We start from the raw sequence: 18718 nt of genomic DNA on the forward strand, positions 1-18718 counted from the left end.
ATACTTTGAAAAATATTTATGATAAATCCCATATTAGCTCACATGTGCTTCAATTACATACTAACAATGAGACTGCAAGAAAAGCTTTTGAATCTCTCAATCAGGAAGAAAGAGCAACAAATGAGGAATTCGATGATGAAAACAAGGATCCATCCTCAAACACCGAAAAATTCAAAAACTTCTTAAAGATAAAGAAGAAGAGGAAGCAAGAAGAAAGAAAGAAAGAATTTAAAAGCAAGAAAACCTCGACCAAGAGACAGTCAAGCAAAAAATTAAAAGCTAGGAGCAATAAAGATAACATCAGCTCCAAAGAACTCCAAGAAGTAACTAACTTATGCTTTATGGCACAAGAAGATGAGGTAAAATTTGAATCTAATTTTACTTTAAGTGAATTTCAAGAAGAATTTTCTTTTGATGAACTACTGGATGCTTTTCATGATTTGTATAGTAAACTTGGAAAACTATCTATAAAGAATAAAAATCTTAAAAAGTTAAATCTGAAAATATCAGAAGAAAGAAATTCTACTGTTGAAATGAAAGACAAATTAAAATCTGAGAATGAAAGTTTATGGTTAGTTTCAAAAGAATTGATTCAAAAAAATCAGAACTTATTTAAAGAAAATCAAAACTTAAGTAAAGAAGTTAACAAATCGAAAACTTTTATTAACAAATTCATTGTAAGTTCAGAAAGATTAAAAATGATGTTTGAAAGCCAACATGCTGTTTTTGATAATTCAAGACTTGGCTTGACTCCTTTGCTTTGCAAAGCCACTGAAACATTAAAAATGCTCTTAAAATAGGTTGTAAATGGTTTCTTGATTTCCTCCCCATATGTGACTTCAAATCCGTTCCATTCTACCTTATCAATCCAATTAGCCTTTCTCCAGAGGTTTGCAGTTTTGTGTAAGAATGCAGTATTGTCATCACCTTCCTTCAATGATTTAATTTTTGCCCTATGCTTTTAGTAAATCTCCTCCGCCTTATAGATTTTGTGAATCTGATTTTGATAATTTTCATGAAGCTCTTTTTCTACCAATGAAAGTGCATCATGTTCCTCCTTTCTATTAAAATGTTGAATTTGTTTAAGCAGCTTATCTTTTCTGCTCTAGTTGACAATCTTACCATTGAAGACCAACTTCTCAATGCACTCACTTGTTGCTCTTAATTTGAGCACAAGGTTAATTGCTGCATCACAAGTAGAACCGATGGACTTCCAGACCTTTGATACCACATCATTGATTCCGTCACAAGTCAACCAACTTCTATCAAACCTGAATATGCTCCGAGGCTTAGAAGGGCCAACAAAGGAAAGAATGGCAAGTGCATGGTCCGAACATGGATTTGGATAGACAAGTTGATTTGATTGAGGGCATAGGTCATCCCATTCCAATGAGATAAGGGACCAGTCCAATTTAGCCGTACTTGGAGTCTTTATGATCACTCCAGGTGAAATCTTGGCCATTTAGGGGGAGGTCCAAAAGCTGAGATGTCCTGAGAAACGAAAGAAAGGCGCACGAAATCTTTTGAGCTTGAGGGTTCCCATTTCTTTCATAAATTTTGTACGTAGCAATAAAGTCACCTCCCACCATCCAAGGCCCATGAAATATAGAACTAATCTGTCTCAACTCCCTCCAAAAATCCCTTTTCAAATCATGATCCACGACCCATAAACCACTGTAAACGTCTAGCAAAAATTTGGAATCTTCGAACTTCCTTTCTTTGCACATCGAATAATTCCGACCAATAGGAATCCCCCGTGCTATCCCAGCTGCATCCCGGGATATCCAAGAATTAATTTGACCAACGTAGATGCTTCTCAAAATAGATGGAGGAGGATCTTCCAACTTCAAGTCCTGGAGACGGATGACACAATAACCATCGTAATACAAAAAGTCTCTTACAATCCTTCTTCTGATAGGATCACCCAAGCCCCGTACATTCCAAAAAATCAAAGACATCCTAGTGAAGAAACACAATCATAAGATAGGAGATCCATGAAGATTTTCAATACACATACAACAGTAGAGATAAAAAACACCAACACTTCAACAGAGAAGCATAACACTACAGGAAATGTGGGTTTTGCCGACTATGTTTTCCCGACGCTAGGGGAAAGCGTCGGGAAAGGTCGGCTCAGCGCCAACCTTTGCCGACGCTTTGATGTAGCGTCGGTAAATCTGGAACAATAACGACGCTTTATAGCGTCGTTAAAACTTTGACAAACAACGACGCTTTTAAGCGTCGTTATAAAGCATAAAACCCCACCCCGTCGCCAGGCCCCCTCTCCTCATTTTGTATCAGTCGATGCCCTAGCTACGCGCCGTCGACCTCCTCCTCCTCCTCCTCTTTGTTTTTAACGCTCGCTCGGCCCCCTCTCCTCATACTCTCTCGGTTGAGCCCCATCCCTAGCCCCGATCGGCGATCGACGATTCCGCTTCTCCGCCGCCGTCTGAAATAATTAGTCGCTGGGACTATTATACCCTGGCACAAACTCTAAACAGTAACTGGCACGGCAACTTAAGTCTGAATCATATTTGTGAGGGAGGAAGAGAAGAGGAGGTGATGAAGAAGATAGTCACCATTCATTTCATCTTATTCATCCACAACAAGAGAGGAGAAGGCGGAGGTTTTATAATCCTCCTGAGAACCTTCTGGATATGAAGGTTTGTTACAGTTTGTTAGGGAGAAACTAACTTCATGTGCTGGTGCTTCCGTGAGTGGTCTGGTGGGAATTGAGTGGAGTTAACATCCCCCGGCAAGGTGATGATGGGGTTTTCAGCATCAGCTTGTGGCAGAGAGTGCGATGTCGTTGGGATGACAGAGCCTTTGTGAAAATATCAGCTGGCTGATCCTCAGATGCTATGTGAGCTGCGCGGATTTCACCGGAGTTGATTTTCTCCCGGACGAAGTGATAATCAACTTCAATGTGCTTGGTCCGAGCATGGAATACGGGATTGGATGCCAAAGCTAAGGCTGAGATGTTATCACAGTGTAATGGAGTGGGTGTGTTAGGTGGTATTTGGAGTTCTGATAACAGACGACGAAGCCAGATGATCTCGGAGGCAGTGACTGCGAGAGCTCTATATTCAGCTTCGGTGGAGGAGCGGGCTACCGTCGGCTGCTTCTTTGCATGCCAAGAAATTAGGTTGGGACCAAGGTAGATGCAGTAACCTGTAGTGGAGCGCCGATCATTGGAATCGCCTGCCCAGTCGGAGTCGGAAAAAGCAGAGAGCCGGAGAGGTCCAGGTTTGAATGAGAGACCGAGATTGGAGGTACCTTTGATGTAGCGAAATACTCGCTTAAGAAGCTGAAAATGTATTTGTAGAGGATTATGCATAAATTGGCAAAGATAATTGACTGCAAAGGAGAGGTCTGGTCTTGTGATTGTCAGATATTGAAGGGAGCCGGTGAGGCATCTGTAATGTGTAGGATCAGAATATAGAAGAGACCCGTTGGGGAAGACAGGCTGTTTCAATGGAAGGGGTGATGCCACTGGTTTACAGTCCTGCATGCCTGCTTTTTGAAGAAGTTTCAGGGCATAGGATGTTTGATTGAGTGTGACTCCATGGTTAGAGAATGAAGCATGGATGTCGAGGAAATGAGATAGTTGGCCCAGGTCCTTCATCTGAAACTCACTTTGGAGTAGAAGAAATAATTTTGTTAAGGAGTCAGAACAATTTCCGGTGAGCAAGATGTCATCCACGTAGATTAGTATATATGTTGAGACCGGTCCTTGATGTGAATAGAAGAGAGACGGATCAGCTGTACTGGATTTGAAGCCATTGCGAAGGAGAAAATTGGAGAAGGTTGCAAACCATTGTCTGGGACTCTGTTTGAGGCCATAGATGGCTTTCCGAAGACGGCAGACATGGTCTAGATACTGAGGGTTGCTGAAGCCTTGTGGCTGCTCCATGTAGACCAGCTCCTCTAAATTCCCGTGAAGGAATGCATTAGAGACATCCAATTGGCGAACGTGCCACTGTTTGGTAATTGAGAGAGCGAGGAGAAGTCTGATTGTTGGAAACTTAGCGACTGGGCTGAAAGTTTCGGAGTAGTCAACGCCAAATTGTTGTTTGAATCCCTGTGCTACTAATCTTGCTTTATACCGAGCTATGGAACCGTCTGAGTTCCTCTTAATTCTGTATGTCCACCGACAGCCAAGAACTTGTTGAGAGGGGGGCCGAGGTACCAACTCCCAGGTTTGTTGTTTGAGCAGAGCATCAAACTCGGTGGACATGGCGTTTCTCCACTGTGGATCAGTGACAGCCTTAGTGTAGCATGTAGGTTCAGAGTTTTCGGGTGAGGTACTGAGAAGGGAGAATATATGTCTGGGTTTAAGGGAACCAGTTTGTAGTCTGGTGACCATGTGATGACGAGTGGGTGGTGACGGTGGGGTAGTTGAGGTGGACGAAGAGTCTATTGGCTCCAGGTGTTGTGAGACAGGAGGAGACTGGTCTGTAGAGGGTGGAGGTGATGTATGGAGAGGGGAAGTGGGAGTATTTGATGGAGTTCTGGGTAGTAAGGAGGGTGGAACAAGACAGGGAAATGGTAGAAGAGGTGGTTGTGATGAGTTTGTAGAGGAAGAAGAAGAGTGGGGAAATTTAGTTTCATCAAAGCGAACGTGCCGGGAGATTATCACTGTTCCAGTAGCTGGGTTGTAGCACTTATAAGCCTTGTGATTTGGGGAGTAACCAATGAAGATGCAAGGTGTGGAACGAGGAGAAAGTTTGCTAGTAGACTGAGGACGTAGCCAGGGGTAGCACTGACAGCCAAATGCTCTGAGAGATGTATAGTCTGGTGTTTGGTGATACAATACTTCGAAGGGAGATTTAAAATTGAGAATGGATGTGGGTAGCCTGTTTATGAGATAGGTAGCGGTGAGCAGAGCATCGATCCAGAATTTGGTAGGAAGAGAAGAGTGAATTAGAAGACTGCGTGTGATTTCAAGCAAGTGACGATGCTTCCTTTCGGCTACCCCATTTTGCTCTGGGGTGTATGGCGCTGAGAATTGATGGACAATGCCAAGGGAGGAGAAGAGGGAGTGAAAACGATGATTAGCAAATTCTCCCCCGCCGTCGGAGCGAAAACGTTTAATAGAATATGTGAATTGCCGTTCAACAAGGGATTTGAAATGTAGAAATGTATCGAATACATCTGATTTACGAGCTATGGGATAGACCCATGAGTAACGAGTAAAATCATCTACAAACAGTACATAGAATCGAGCAACAATGTCGGAGCTTGGAGGAGAGGGGCCCCAAACGTCGGAGTGGATGAGTTCAAGAGGAGACTGTGTAGTCCTGGAGTGTAAACCGAAAGGAAGTCGACTGCTTTTGGCTAGGCAGCATGACTGGCAGAGAGTTGATAATGAAGTTGGCTGGCGAAAACGGAGGGTGTTGGAGAGGCGTTGTAATATGTTGTTGGCTGGATGACCTAAGCGAAGATGCCAGAGTGAAGAAGATGTGGACGCTGTGTAGGCTTTGGGGAATGCTGAGGAGGAAGACGACTGATGAAAGATGAATGGGATTTTGTAGAGACCATCAGAGCAGCTTCCCTGAAAAAGAATGTTGTTCGATATCTTGTCCTTGATAACGCAACCAGAGGAGTCAAAAATGAGGATACAATTGTTGTCCGAAGCCAGTTTATGGACTGAAAGAAGGTTGTGGGAGATGTGTGGAGTATGTAATAATGTAGAGAGTTGAAATGTGTGTGAGGGAGTGTGAAGGATACCTGAACCAGTATGACTGATATCAGTTGAGGAGCCATCACCGAGTAGGACTTTATCTGAGCCAGAGTAAGAACATGGTTGATGAACCAAAGATGAATCGGGTGTCATATGTGATGATGCCCCGCTGTCGATGACCCAGTCTCCAGAGGAAGATCCAGTAGATGAGTGAGCTATGTGTGCTTGAGGTCGAGGAAATGAGGGAGCATTTCCTTGATAGTTAGGATCCAGTCGAAACCAGCAGCGGGCTGTGGAATGACCCTGCTTGTGACAAATCTGACATTCAATGGGAGATTTGGACTCCCTGCTTTGAGAGGATGGAAACCAGCCTCCTGGTCTTGTGCGACCCCGTCCTCGAGATGAAGAGAAGAAGCGACCACGACCGCGTCCTCGGGCTGCCATGAGAGCAAAGGAGCTATCAAATGCAGAGTGTTGCCTGTCTTTGGAGTTCATGATGATTTCTTCACTGCAGAGGAGAGCATACAGTTCATCAAGAGATATGGTGGAAGACCGAATGCGAATAGCTGTGGCGAAGGAATCGTAACAGGTTGGTAAGCCATTGAGGATGTAGAGAATTATATCCTCAGTGTCTGGACTGGAACCAGTAGCTGCCAGTGCATCGATCTTGGACCGGACCTCATTGAGATACTGTTGCATAGACAGATTATTCTTCCGAATATTATGGAGCTCATTTTTCAGTTGAATGATGTGAGTCCGAGTAGCTGAATTCAGCCGAGTATCTAGAGTCCTCCAGATCTGGTGACAGTGTTCTAAATTGACCACAAAAGGGAGAAGAGATGGAGAGATGGTGGAATATAGTGCAGTGGATAGAAATTGGTCTGTGAGTGACGAATTTTCGAATTCTTCTGGATCAATGGTGGTTGCTGAGGGAGCTTTGTCATCAAGAAAACTCAGGAAACCACTTGCCTTGAAGATGCGAGTGATTTGAGAGCGCTAGGTAAGGTAATTTTCGGCAGTAAGCTGGGTCGGAACCAGAGATTGGATCCGGGTAATGAGGAATTTCAGGTTTGGGGAGATAGCGAAGTTGGAAAAGCTTCCACAGGCTTCGTTGGGTTTGTTTGCTGACCCCGGCGATGCCATGTCTTCGTCGTAAAGAGGAGGTAAGACCACTTCAAGGTTGATAGAGTCGTATGACATGAACTGTGAATGAGGAAGACTGGTTAGAGCCTGCGAACACACAGGGAGGATTCCCCTGCTCTGATACCATGAAATAATTAGTCGCTGGGACTATTATACCCTGGCACAAACTCTAAACAGTAACTGGCACGGCAACTTAAGTCTGAATCATATTTGTGAGGGAGGAAGAGAAGAGGAGGTGATGAAGAAGATAGTCACCATTCATTTCATCTTATTCATCCACAACAAGAGAGGAGAAGGCGGAGGTTTTATAATCCTCCTGAGAACCTTCTGGATATGAAGGTTTGTTACAGTTTGTTAGGGAGAAACTAACTTCATGTGCTGGTGCTTCCGTGAGTGGTCTGGTGGGAATTGAGTGGAGTTAACACCGTCGACCTCGCCGCCGTCTGAGGTAAGCCTTCCATTCTTCTTCTCTTCCTCCTCCTCCTCCTCCTCCTCCTCTTTGTTTTCTTCTTGTTTTTAACGCTCGCCCGGCCCCCTCTCCTCATCCTCTCTCGGTTGAGCCCCATCCCTAGCCCCGATCGGCGATCGACGATTCCGCTTCTCCGCCGCCGTCGACCTCGCCGCCGTCTGAGGTAAGCCTCCCATTCTCCTTCTCTTCCTCCTCCTCCTCCTCCTCCTCCTCTTTGTTTTCTTCTTGTTTTTAACGCTTCTGCTGCAACTTCTTTATCGATTGGGATGAAGAAGGGAAGAGATGAGAATAAGGTAGGGAATGCCGAACCAAAATTTTCCGGAGGGTCGATAAAGAAGTTGCAGCAGAAGCAGCAGCAGAACGGGCCGAAGCCGCTATGGTTTGCTCCAGAGTTCGATGGGCTTCACTGTTTTGAGATCATGGTCTCCCACTGAGAATCCTCTTTTTCATTATTTCGAGTTCCAAGTATCTTTGTTGAAGTTTAGATTCATGTTTTGAATCCACTGTTTGTAATGATCAGTCGAGTTCCCACTGTTTCGAGTTCCCACTGTTTTGAATCCACTGTTTGTAATGATCAGTCGAGTTCCAAGTATCTTTGTTGAAGTTTAGATTCATGTTGACATCATTCTATTATATGTCTAAAATGTTGATATTAATTAGGAGGCAAGGATTTAGTCATATTCAAATTTAAGCAAAAGTATGCGACTTTAGAAGGGAAAGAGGGCCTTCTCTTGAAGCATAAACTGCTGGTTGGAGAGTAAAAAAATGTACCATGTTGGTAGCAGTATAAGCTTATGAGACTAAAGAGCAATCTCATGAAATTCCTTTGTCTAGAAGAAAAGGTAATTGATGGGGTTCTGATATAGGGTATTGCGTTTAACTTTCATGCAAAAGTTATTAGCTAAAGCTCAAAATGTTTGATGGAATAATGCACGCTCTAATGGGGTGAAACATGTAAGAAAGTTCAGAAAGTTTTACTATTACTTGGAGCAATAGACTTTGAGGATTATAGGTATTCAACAAGATGTTGACTTATAAAGACTAGATGGGTCATCATAGTTGTGCTGAAATGACAAAAGTAAAAAAACTGTCGCCATCATGTTTGTAATGAAAAGAAATAATTTTAAGATGCTCCAACAACGGTCAGATATTCTTACAAGGCCACTTCTGTAATGACAAATACAAAGTTTACTTTGTTAAGTTCCAGAATGTAGTATGGTTGTGGGGGAGCAGATGATATTTAGCTTTTCAAGTGTCTCTTCTGAAGGGCTGAACTGGAAGGATCTGTAGAATGAGGTGGTCATATAATAGAGTATGTTGGTGAAGATTTTCTAGTTATTTAAGGTGGCTAGGCAGGATATAATCTAGGAAGGAAAACTGTCGTTTTTGTGGCCAGTATTTATCTATGTTAAAGAAGAACATCTGGAGTTCAATATGAAGTGTGCAACTATTCTGGAGGATATAAAAGGGTAGTCAGATGACAATCTCTATAATGTCTCTTCATGAGATGCTTCTTGGTGTCATGAAAAGGTGTAGAGAGAGAGAGAGAGAGCCATTCCTTGTATCTAATTTGGATCCTGTATTTGTTTTCTCTTGTGTTTGAGCTTCTTGTAAGTGCTTTTCTTAGGTTCCTGTCTCACGATGCTTTTGTGAGGTTTTGTAACCTTTTTTGATGGTCACTCTTGTTCTATTAACTTAATTGTATCTTGAAGTGTATTCTTATACATGCTATTCTGGCTATCCATTAATTTAAATTTTTGATGTAGCTAGTGAAGATCACTGGCACCTCATTTATTTCGGAGTATCTGTTGCACCTGCATTTCTTATTTAATTTTAAAGATCATACTGTTTTCTTGCTGATGCAATTATATTTTCCAATTCTCATGTACCTTGTTTCTTGTAATTGGTTGTTCGTTTATTGAATTGTAAAGATCACACTCTTCCCATTTGGTACGTTGTAAGAGTTGCCATAACTGACTGGCTTAGCCTGATGCCCTTTATTAGAAGTCAGCCTCCAGAGTCCTTTTTCTTGCATTCATTCTACAAAGGGGTAGTCCCATAGCTCGTGTGTTTTTCTAGACCTGTTTAATAGATCCATTAAGGTCTTATAGCTTGCATCTCTTTCCTTCTTTCTTTTTGGATCTTAAACTTTCTCTTTACTATCACGTGTAGTTTTTGTTGCATATAAACCATACCTTTTGAATCAGTTCATTATTTCTATGTCTTTTGATGCATGGCTCAAATTATTTCTCTTTGTGTTCATTACTTCATTCACCTACATATCAATCTCAACAATGTCGCCTTTGGTGAACTATCTTTGAAACTCCTGCTTTTCCTCATTTTGGGGAACAATGCAGCATTGACACACTTGGCAATTTCATAAAAATCTGCCTTAGGTATCACTAGCATGCATCATATTATAATGGTCTGGAAAGAGAAGCAATCTCCATTTCATTTAACCTATACATAATACTCCAGAGAATTGTGATATATCTTTCCACTGTTCTGTGATGAGATAGCAAAATCAGTTACAGTCAATTGCAGTACCTTTTGGCCATTGAATTTGAATGTGACCATATTTTTCATTGTAATCCTGTAAACATTTCTGATGACATATGTTAAAAATAGGTATTTTGTAAGCACCTTCTTGTGGTTGTGATAGAGTTGTTAACGCACAACTCATCATTCTCAGTCGAGTTCCAAGTACCTTTGTTGAAGTTTAGATTCATGTTGACATCATTCTATTATATGTCTAAAATGTTTTTTGAATCAGAAGATGGTGGGGAACTCACTAAACTAAAATAAGAGCAAAAGATGGTGGGGAACTCACTAAACTAAAATAAGAGCAAAAGATGGTGGGGAACTTTATTTAGTATAAATTTATTATTTAACCAAATATTGATTCTTTTTTGTGCATACCAGGTAACAATATGCCCCGAGGGAGACGATTTAGAGATGTGGAGTTCCAGCATTCTCAGGTGGGATCTACTTCTGATCAGTCCCAGCAGTCATGTGAGCACCAGCAGCATGAGTCAGAATCTCAGCGCGAGCCTCCTGCTGATTGTCCGGAGGATGAGCTCCGGATCCAGGGTAATTCGATTTAAAGTTATGTTCATATTTGTCTTCAACTTTTTAAGACATATTTTATTTAATTTTAATAGATGGACAAGGGACGGTGAGGACGAGACGGGGACCCACCCAAGCAAAGGATGTGTGGAAGCTTCCTCCGGGTGAGAAGATCATCATCCGATGCAACGAATTGGGGCAGCCCATCAATAGAGCTGGAAGTCTACTATCAAGCTTTTTAGGATCGGTTGCACGCAAGGGTCAGCTGTGTCCACTCAACTATACGAAGTGGAATGACATGCTTCCTTCGTATAAGGTTGAGCTTCTTAGACTTATACAGGTAATGAATTGAATTTATTCTTTTTAATTCGACACCTCCTGTATATTAATTTGCTTAGTATCATAATTTTATTTTAGATGTTTAATATTATTATAACATTCTGAATCTTGTTGTAGGGTAAGTTTGTACTCCCTCCAGAGAGCCATGATTGGGTGCTAAAGTCCCTCAATCGCAAATGGAAAGAATATAAAGCAAAATTGAAGACGGACTTCAAGCGCGAGGGTATGACAGAGGAGGAGGTTGCTCGTGAGACTCCTCCTGATGTATACCCTCAGCAGTGGAGGGAGCTTGTTCATTACTGGTTTTCTGAAAGAGGACAGGTCACGTATATTGTTTCAATATCTTCTATTATCTTTATTATTAATATAGATTGCAAATATATACATTGAATCATATTATACTGTGTGCTTTTATTTTAGCAGACATATTCTAATATTGGTAGAGCTGCACGAGCATCTCAAGCAGTTCCTCATACTTCAGGCTCGAAGAGTTATGCGAGACGTAGAAATGAATTCGTAAGTTCTTTTGAAACTATTTGAAACTCTACTAACATATAGCACGTATCATGATATATAGTTTGCCCATATACTTTCCGTATGTGTAGATAGTAGAGCATGGAAGGGAGCCTGGTGAGGTAGAGTTTTATAAGATGACCCACACTCACCGAGATGGCAGCTTTGTCCGGGACGAGTCGAGAGATATAGTTGTATGTATTATGTATTCATTTTTTATTTTATCATAATTTTTTAATTAATTTTACTTCTTTTAAATTATTAATGTGACTGTTTGTTTTTTTGAGAGAGATATAGGAAAGAGCTACAAATCTTATTTCAGAGCGCATCGGGGAGTCATCATCATCCGACGCGGCCAGTCATGTCGAGGCTCAGGTCTATGCCGAATTGATGGGCTCAGAACGTTATGGTCGCGTGAGGGGTTACGGTATCGGAGTTACCCCCACTCAGCTGTCTGCGGTGAGCCGATATACCCAAGATGCCAGACAAGGTACTAGCACTGCAGAGGTTTGTAGTTTGAAGACAGAGATGGCACAGATAAAGCAGTCATATGAGACAAGGATAGAGGAGATGAGGCAGAGTCATATGACTGATATGGCTGAGTTGAAGCAAAGCCAAGAGTTGAAGATACAATCTTTGCAAGACCAGCTTGACCATATTTCATCCTTTTTGCAGAGATTTGCTCCTCCGGTACATAACTAAATCTATTTGAATATTTTATGTAATTATAATGTATTCTTGTATGAGCGTGATGACTTTCGTATTTTTAGTTTCTAAAATATTTTTTTTTCTTGTAGGTTGATGATACTTCAACTAGTCGTAGAGATGATGATGCCGACCCTTGATACATATTGTAGATTGTGTACGTAGGAATTTGACTTGTATGTTTTTAAAATTTTGGAGATTCCTTTGATTAATCTTGTATGATGATCATGAGATCTTTTTTGAGCAACATGATAATTAATTGCTTTTCTAATTAATTGCTGTGAGTTCATTTTGAATCATATTTTATTCTATGAGCAGGTCACTTGACAGCTAGGAGGGATGTCTACAGCTTCGGGGTTGTCCTTCTTGAGCTCTTGACAGGACGCCGGTCCGTGGACAAGATATTCTATATTTTCTGATTGTATCAATCTTTTTTCTGAATGGAACAGGCATGGAGGCAGGGCTTATGCTTTGTGATTGCCAGCTTGTCCCAGGATCACTACAGATTGGCATTTATGGACGACTTTGTACGTACGGATCACTTGATACCATTTTCAAATTATTGATCATATTGTTTCTTGATGCATATTTAGATTGAACCTCACCCTATGTTCCCATATAACATGTTGCGAGAATGGTCTTCGAGGGAAGTCACTGTAATCAGGGTAAAAAGAGGCAGGGTTTCATTGGAGGAGGCTTAATGCTAGAATAACCATATGAACACAGCTCTTTTACAATCCATGTGAGGAATCCGACCAACAACATACATACGTTTCAATTAGTCATACCACTGTACTTCTTTTACTTTTCCTAGTGCTGGTTGTCATTCTCTGTGTTACTTGTCCCATCATTTTCATTCCTTTCATTTCACTAGCAAGTTGAAATCTCAGGGCTTTTATAATAGAAGAACATTGGTCACTTGTTTGTCAAAAAAGTTGCTCAAATTTGTTTTAGAGGTTTCATAATTTGCCACCAATTAAAATATGGTTTTGTAAACTTTCGTTAAGCATCAATTTCATTTGAATAACTTAATTTAGAGCAACATCCATGTCACCAGTAAATAATACCAGATGACTTGCATAATATTTTAACAATGGCTTTCTACTGTAACGTGAAAAAAAAAATTATTGTACTTTCCTCAGTAAATGGATCCCCCTGCTCATTTGTCTGATAAACCTGCAAACATGCCAGCTCTAAATCTTAGGGGTTTCATCAACATAGGAAGTAGTAGACACAAGGTACTTTCAGTTGCTCAGTTTGATCATCAGCTAAATCATTAACAGTTTGCCCTAAATTTTAGTAGAATCAGTACCACAAAGCAAAATCCTACCGAACATATTATCTTGTTCATATTCATTTCAACTGGTACACGAAATGCTCTTTAACATTAGTCAAATGAAAATTACAATCTTCCCTCACTGAGATGAGAGGCTGATTCAGATATGACCGTCTGTTAAAAGCCTAAATTTACTATAAAAAAAGCATCAGAATGAATGGTTATGCTACAGATCTGTACCTGCACAGAACTCTGCATCTGAGAACCTTCTCCTGAACATAACCATTCTCGCATTGACAGGATTTTTATATTTTTATTGTATTAAGCTGCCTATATTAATGCAATAGAAATCGATAACACGATAATCTTATAATTGTTTTACTATAGCTGACAGGTTAGCATGTGAATTTGTGAATGTTACGTTTGTGGAGATTACTTAATGTTTTATGACTCTTAGAACCCTACTTCCTCAAGGCTCATTGTAGTTTTGCAGCACACACTTTCTATTATTATATAATCTAACCCAATAAATGGTAATTTTTGTTGTTGCAGTCGCAAGAATTCTTTCAATATCTTTTAGAATGTTTAATGACAATACTCGCCCGAGCAAGGAGCGGAGCAGAGCAGAGCTTAAGAAGACTCCGGTCTGTGGACAAGACTCGCCCGAGCAAGGAGCAGAGCTTGGTTGACTGGGCTCGCCCTAAGCTTAATGACAATATTGTAGAGATGATGATGCCGACCCTTGATACATATTGTAGATTGTGTACGTAGGAATTTGATTTGTATGTTTTTAGAATGTTTTTGAAGTACAATGTAATCAAATATGATAATATGAATGTAATCAAAGTTCTTGTTTGTGACTCGTATTTTGTTATATATGTGATTCAGTGTATTTGTTTCTATTGTTTTGTTAGAATTTAATGTACACAGAGTACTTAAAAATTACTTTCATAAAATTTTTTTTAAAAAAAAAAATTTAATGCCGACGCTTATAAGCGTCGAAAAAAACAACTGGACCGTAAACTATTGGCAGGCCTTTAACGACGCTTATAAGCGTCGGCGTCTTAGAAAACGAACGACGCTTAAAAGCGTCGGCATAGACCGGTTAAACCCGACCCACGCCCAACCGGAACGTAAACTGGCACGCCTTTAACGACGCTTATAAGCGTCGGCGTCTTAGAAAACGAACGACGCTTAAAAGCGTCGGCATAGACCGGTCAAACCCGACCCACGCCCAACCGGAACGTAAACTGGCACGCCTTTAACGACGCTTTTAAGCGTCGGCCTAACCAACCGTTATCACCGACGCTTATAAGCGTCGGCGTCTTATATAAGGAACGACTCACTAAAGCGTCGGCAAAGACCGACGACGCTTTTTTAACGCGTGGGCTAGGAATTCGCCGACGCTTATAAGCGTCGGTAGAGGCAAAAAAAAACCGTCGGGAGTTATTCCTTCTTTTGTAGTGTAAAGACCGCATCTTCTAAGGATTAATTATGCAATCATAAAAAAAAAAAAAAAGACCCAAAGACTTGCCGATGGGAACACAAAGTTAAGAAGACAGAACACCTAAAATCATCAACAAGACACTTAGAGGGATTGAAAGATTAAACCTTGAACAGACAAGTTTGCACGGAGGGATCAAGCACTGCTAACCTCCACCATCTCTTTCTCCATGGTGAGCAAGATTTTTGTGAACCTTGAAACATCATCCCCTAAAATTTTGACCCCATTTCTTCGAGCCCAATTGACCAACGTATTAGCTGAAAAAGATTGGAAAACAAGCCTTTTATTCTTTGAGGGACAACAAGCATCAGGAAGGCCTGGTGAGTTACAAACCCTTTTATGTTAAAATCTTCATATTACGAGTTACAAACCCTTAGTTTTGAGTTACAAAATTTTCTTTTTTCTGGAGAGTTAATGTATGCAAGAACTATTGCTCGACTTGATCCTTCCGACCCTCATCAAGGCAACATAAGCCACCACCCTAAAAAAGATGAACATTATGAACAAGGCCGCAATTGCTAGACTCTGATGGCTAAAGCCAACTACAGCGATTGCAGGAACACTTTCAACAGGACATCTCTGGCCACCGGAGCACTCGTAGGTGTCGCCGGGCGAGTACTGAGCGGATATCTGGATCTTGAAGGTGTAGTAGATGTAGGAGATGTACTTGATCCAAGCAATGAAGGGGGGCACATGTTGGACGTAGTACCCCCCAGCGAGCATGAAGGAAAGCAAGATCACGGACGCAAGCGTGGTAGAAGCCTTGAGGTCCATGACCAAGGCCCCGAGCGCAAACCCGAGGCCTTGGGCGATAAGAACCTGCAGGAGCATGACAGACAGGGTAATGAGGAAGCTCCACAAGCTACGCTTCAGACCTCCCAACCAGTACGTGATGGTGAGGAACACAATGGGGAGGATAAGCTCCATGGGCAGATCACCGACCATCCTAGCCGTGAAGTAGGAGGAGAGCCTGTACATTCCCGAAACTCTCTCTTTAGTCAGCATCGTGCGTTCCTGTGGGAAAGTGAATAAGGCTTCGAAGACGGGGTAGAAACTCCAGAATCCCAGGATAAAGTAAAGGAGGCCCATCTGCAAGCATTGATAAAGGGCGAAGCAACAACGATCAAACAACCAAGTGGTGAACTGAAGGAAGAAATAATAATAAGGTGGAGAATTGAGAGAAGAGCCAAACCTGGTCTTGAACATGTCCTCTGGATCCATACCACATAAACCCTCCAAGAAAAGCTGCTATAATAATCTGTGCCACCTGGAATCCAGAGAAGGCCTGGTGCTTCCTTTCTTTCATGCCTCTCTGGAGCAACACTGAGAATTGTTCCCACCAGGTTGTAGACCACTCGTTTCTAGTTTTATGGAGCTCAGATTCTTTAAATTCTCCTCCTACTTCTCGGAGCTCCTCAACTATCTGATTATGCAAGCGGTGAGAGTAGGCAGAGGACAAAGTCTCCTTAAGAGCTTCTCGGCTCTCCAGTGTTTCATCGGGAGCCAAACCTGCATCCAATACACAGATTACGAAGAACAGAGGGAGGATTTATGATATGACAGTCTCCTATTTTACCTTCATTTTTGTTTTGTTGATTCAATTGAATATTGAATTTTGTAGCTATTAAAAAATGCCACATTCAATATTAATTACAAATTATACTTTTGAGTTCTTTTCAGGAACAAAAGTCAACCGACTTGAAACAACATAATCTTCAACAATCCAACCTAACCTGATCCATATCATGGAGTTAGAAACTCAAGTATCAAAGACTATCCCTCGGATAAAATCAGAGTAGGAGATTCCACAATGAATTCGAGAGAAGGAGAAGCAAAAGGCTTTGCACTCGAGCAATACATGAAAGCGGAAAAAGCATAGCTGTGTACGTGAAGATATAAAGTGAGGCCATATATGGTGGATAGAAATTTAATTACTATAGATGGAGATTATTCCCACATAAATGATACGGGTCACTTAGTTGTTTTTATTCAAGTAATTGAAAAAAAGAATTACTGTGGAGATCAAAGGAATTAGACCTACCATACCCAAAAAAAAAAGGAAGGAGAAAGTAGAGCAAGTAGCCTGAGCCGGAGCCTACCTGTGGAAATGAAATGCAAAATACATCATGGCAAGGCATGCTTTGGATGTCTCGTGAAATTTGACCGTGCACTAAATATGGCCAAACATTGCCTGGCACGTGTTCGGATGCAAATTCGGACAGGGAAAAGGAAGGAGCTTTTTTTTTTTTTGCTAAAAAAAGGAAGGAGCTTTTGACCAAAGAAAAAAAAAAAGGAAAGAGCCAGTGCAGGAATGCAGCTGAGAACGTCGGCCGATAGACCAAAGTTAATGCATCATTCCAAGAAAGGTACCCTTTTATGAGGTATATTGTACTTGTTTGAACGAGGAAGAGAACGTTAATGAGGGAAATAAAGGCATACCGTTGGCGAGGTCGAGAAGGAAGTCGGCGGGATTCATGGCCACGGCGGGGGCGTAGCCGATGCTGGCGAAATAGTTCATGGCGTCGGAGCCCTTGCCGAAGTAAAGGGTGTGGCCGTCGGAGAGCAGCAGGATCTTGTGGAACATGTAGAAGATCCGGCTGGAGGGCTGGTGGATGGTCATCACCACGGTCCTGCCCCCCCGGGCGAGGTCGGCGATGGTGGTCACGATCCGGCCGGCGATGGTGGAGTCGAGGCCAGAGGTAGGCTCGTCGAGGAACAACAGGCTGGGGTTGATAAGCAGCTCCTGGCCGACGCTGACCCGCTTGCGCTCCCCACCGGAGATCCCGCGCACGAGGGCCCCGCCGATCATGCTGTTGCAGCAGCCGAGGAGGCCGAGCTCGACCATGACCTGCTCGGCCTGGGCCGCCTTCTCGGTGCGGGAGAGGGTGCGCGGGAGGCGGAGGAGGGCGGTGTAGAGGAGGGTCTCGGAGACGGTGAGGTGGGGGTAGAGGATGTCGTCCTGGGAGACGAAGCCCATACTGCGCCGGAGCTGGTTGGAGAAGGGCCGACCGTTGTAGGTGATGCTACCGGAGAGGCGGCGGCCGGGGCGGGCAAGGCGACCAGCCAGGGCTGTAAGCAAGGTGGTCTTCCCGCTCCCCGAGGGTCCCATCATCGCCAGCATCTCCCCCGGGAGCACGGCCCCGGACACCCCCTTCAGTATCGTCTTCTCGCCCTTCCTGGAGCCGTCTGCCTTCACCTCGATCTTGTACACCACATCCTCGAACTGCATCGATCCGATCCCGTTCCACCACAGAGAGTAAGAGAAAAAAAAAATAATACGAATTAATTTGAGAAAATGAGAATTTATTTATTCATTTTTAAATGGAGAGAAAACTGCACAGAAGGTGGGAAAGGGAGGACATGAGAGAAGAAAAAAAAAGTAAATGAAGTGTTGAAGCCATCTGATCGATTTCACACCTTGAGAGTAACCGGATGGCGGGCCGTGGCGAAGATGGGACGACGACCTGCACCTTCCTCGTCTGCTTCCAGCTGCGATCGGTGTTGCATCTCCGTCTCCGTCATCCTTCCCGTCTCCCTCTTCGAAATGTTCCCTTCCGCTTCAACGTAAAATCACGCTGCGGAGTCTTTCTCTCTCACACACACACACACCCACACCCACACACCCCTCGGAATTTTGCTGTAGGAGGAGCTAGTCTGGCCTCTCTCTCGTTCCTGTCTCGTGTCACTCGCTCTCTGGTTCACAAGACCTTCAGGACTGTGACATGCACGGGGAGGAGGAGTCGAGAAGAGGAGGATGGGGACAATTTGCGAGGAAGAGGTTTGCCCGCATCCTTAATATATAAGCGCGGGGGAGTTTGAGGGGTTCAAGCATGGTAACCTCGACCCATCGCATCCCACCCCTACGCGTGAATTCATCCCGCCTAAACCAGGTTTTGTTTTGGGAAAGGTGTTATCAGCGGTTCTCGACAGCATATCCCAGTTCCCAGCCCGTTCCGCTAGATAACGGCAGTCGATGCTGCAAGGCCGGACAACATTTATTAACGGCTATAAAGAGGGGCA

The 18718-nt window shown here is 42.7% G+C and overlaps 2 protein-coding genes across 7 annotated transcripts; one reads left to right on the plus strand and one right to left on the minus strand.

Moving 5' to 3' along the window:
• Positions 1-7256: 7256 nt before the first annotated feature.
• LOC103697448 (uncharacterized) lies at positions 7257-14068 on the plus strand. 6 transcript variants are annotated; one of them, XM_088702260.2, is made up of 12 exons: positions 7259-7458; positions 7568-7717; positions 10218-10385; positions 10457-10701; positions 10818-11021; positions 11124-11216; positions 11306-11407; positions 11511-11903; positions 12011-12075; positions 12237-12274; positions 12368-12445; positions 13747-14068. In XM_088702260.2, exons 3-9 carry the CDS (start codon positions 10226-10228, stop codon positions 12056-12058), a joined length of 1245 nt encoding a protein of 414 aa, XP_088558386.1. In that variant the 5' UTR covers positions 7259-7458; positions 7568-7717; positions 10218-10225; the 3' UTR covers positions 12059-12075; positions 12237-12274; positions 12368-12445; positions 13747-14068. The 6 variants fall into 6 exon arrangements, with proteins under 6 accessions (XP_088558393.1, XP_088558386.1, XP_088558389.1 ...); XM_088702263.2 differs by having other exon boundaries at positions 7571-7717; XM_088702267.2 differs by lacking the exon at positions 7568-7717 and having other exon boundaries at positions 7257-7458; positions 10457-10677.
• A 964-nt stretch (positions 14069-15032) lies between these two features.
• On the minus strand, positions 15033-18475 carry LOC120110374 (ABC transporter G family member 9-like). Its single transcript, XM_039125198.3, has 4 exons — positions 18116-18475; positions 17138-17921; positions 15891-16207; positions 15033-15787 (listed from the first exon to the last, which is right to left on the minus strand). The coding sequence occupies exons 1-4, from the start codon at positions 18218-18220 to the stop codon at positions 15110-15112; spliced, it is 1884 nt and encodes a 627-aa protein (XP_038981126.3). The 5' UTR covers positions 18221-18475; the 3' UTR covers positions 15033-15109.
• Between the last annotated feature and the right edge of the window lie 243 nt (positions 18476-18718).

This window comes from Phoenix dactylifera, chromosome 1 (genome assembly GCF_051530095.1).
Source record: "Phoenix dactylifera cultivar Ajwa chromosome 1, Ajwa_hap1_PhDact_Kaust_v1.1, whole genome shotgun sequence".
Classification (NCBI taxonomy): Eukaryota; Viridiplantae; Streptophyta; class Magnoliopsida; order Arecales; family Arecaceae; genus Phoenix; species Phoenix dactylifera.

What these genes read in the sequence shown, in the direction of transcription:
- LOC103697448 (XM_088702260.2), top strand. Translation starts at nt 10,226, where the DNA reads ATGCCCCGAGGGAGACGATTTAGAGATGTGGAGTTCCAGCATTCTCAG. An exon ending in GGATGAGCTCCGGATCCAGG is followed by an intron (nt 10,386 to 10,456) that starts GTAATTCGATTT and finishes TAATTTTAATAG; the next exon opens with ATGGACAAGGGACGGTGAGG. An exon ending in TGCAGAGATTTGCTCCTCCG is followed by an intron (nt 11,904 to 12,010) that starts GTACATAACTAA and finishes TTTTTCTTGTAG; the next exon opens with GTTGATGATACTTCAACTAG.
- LOC120110374 (XM_039125198.3), bottom strand. Translation starts at nt 18,220, where the DNA reads ATGACGGAGACGGAGATGCAACACCGATCGCAGCTGGAAGCAGACGAG. An exon ending in GCCATCCGGTTACTCTCAAG is followed by an intron (nt 17,922 to 18,115) that starts GTGTGAAATCGA and finishes GGATCGATGCAG; the next exon opens with TTCGAGGATGTGGTGTACAA. An exon ending in CCTTCTCGACCTCGCCAACG is followed by an intron (nt 16,208 to 17,137) that starts GTATGCCTTTAT and finishes TATTGGATGCAG; the next exon opens with GTTTGGCTCCCGATGAAACA.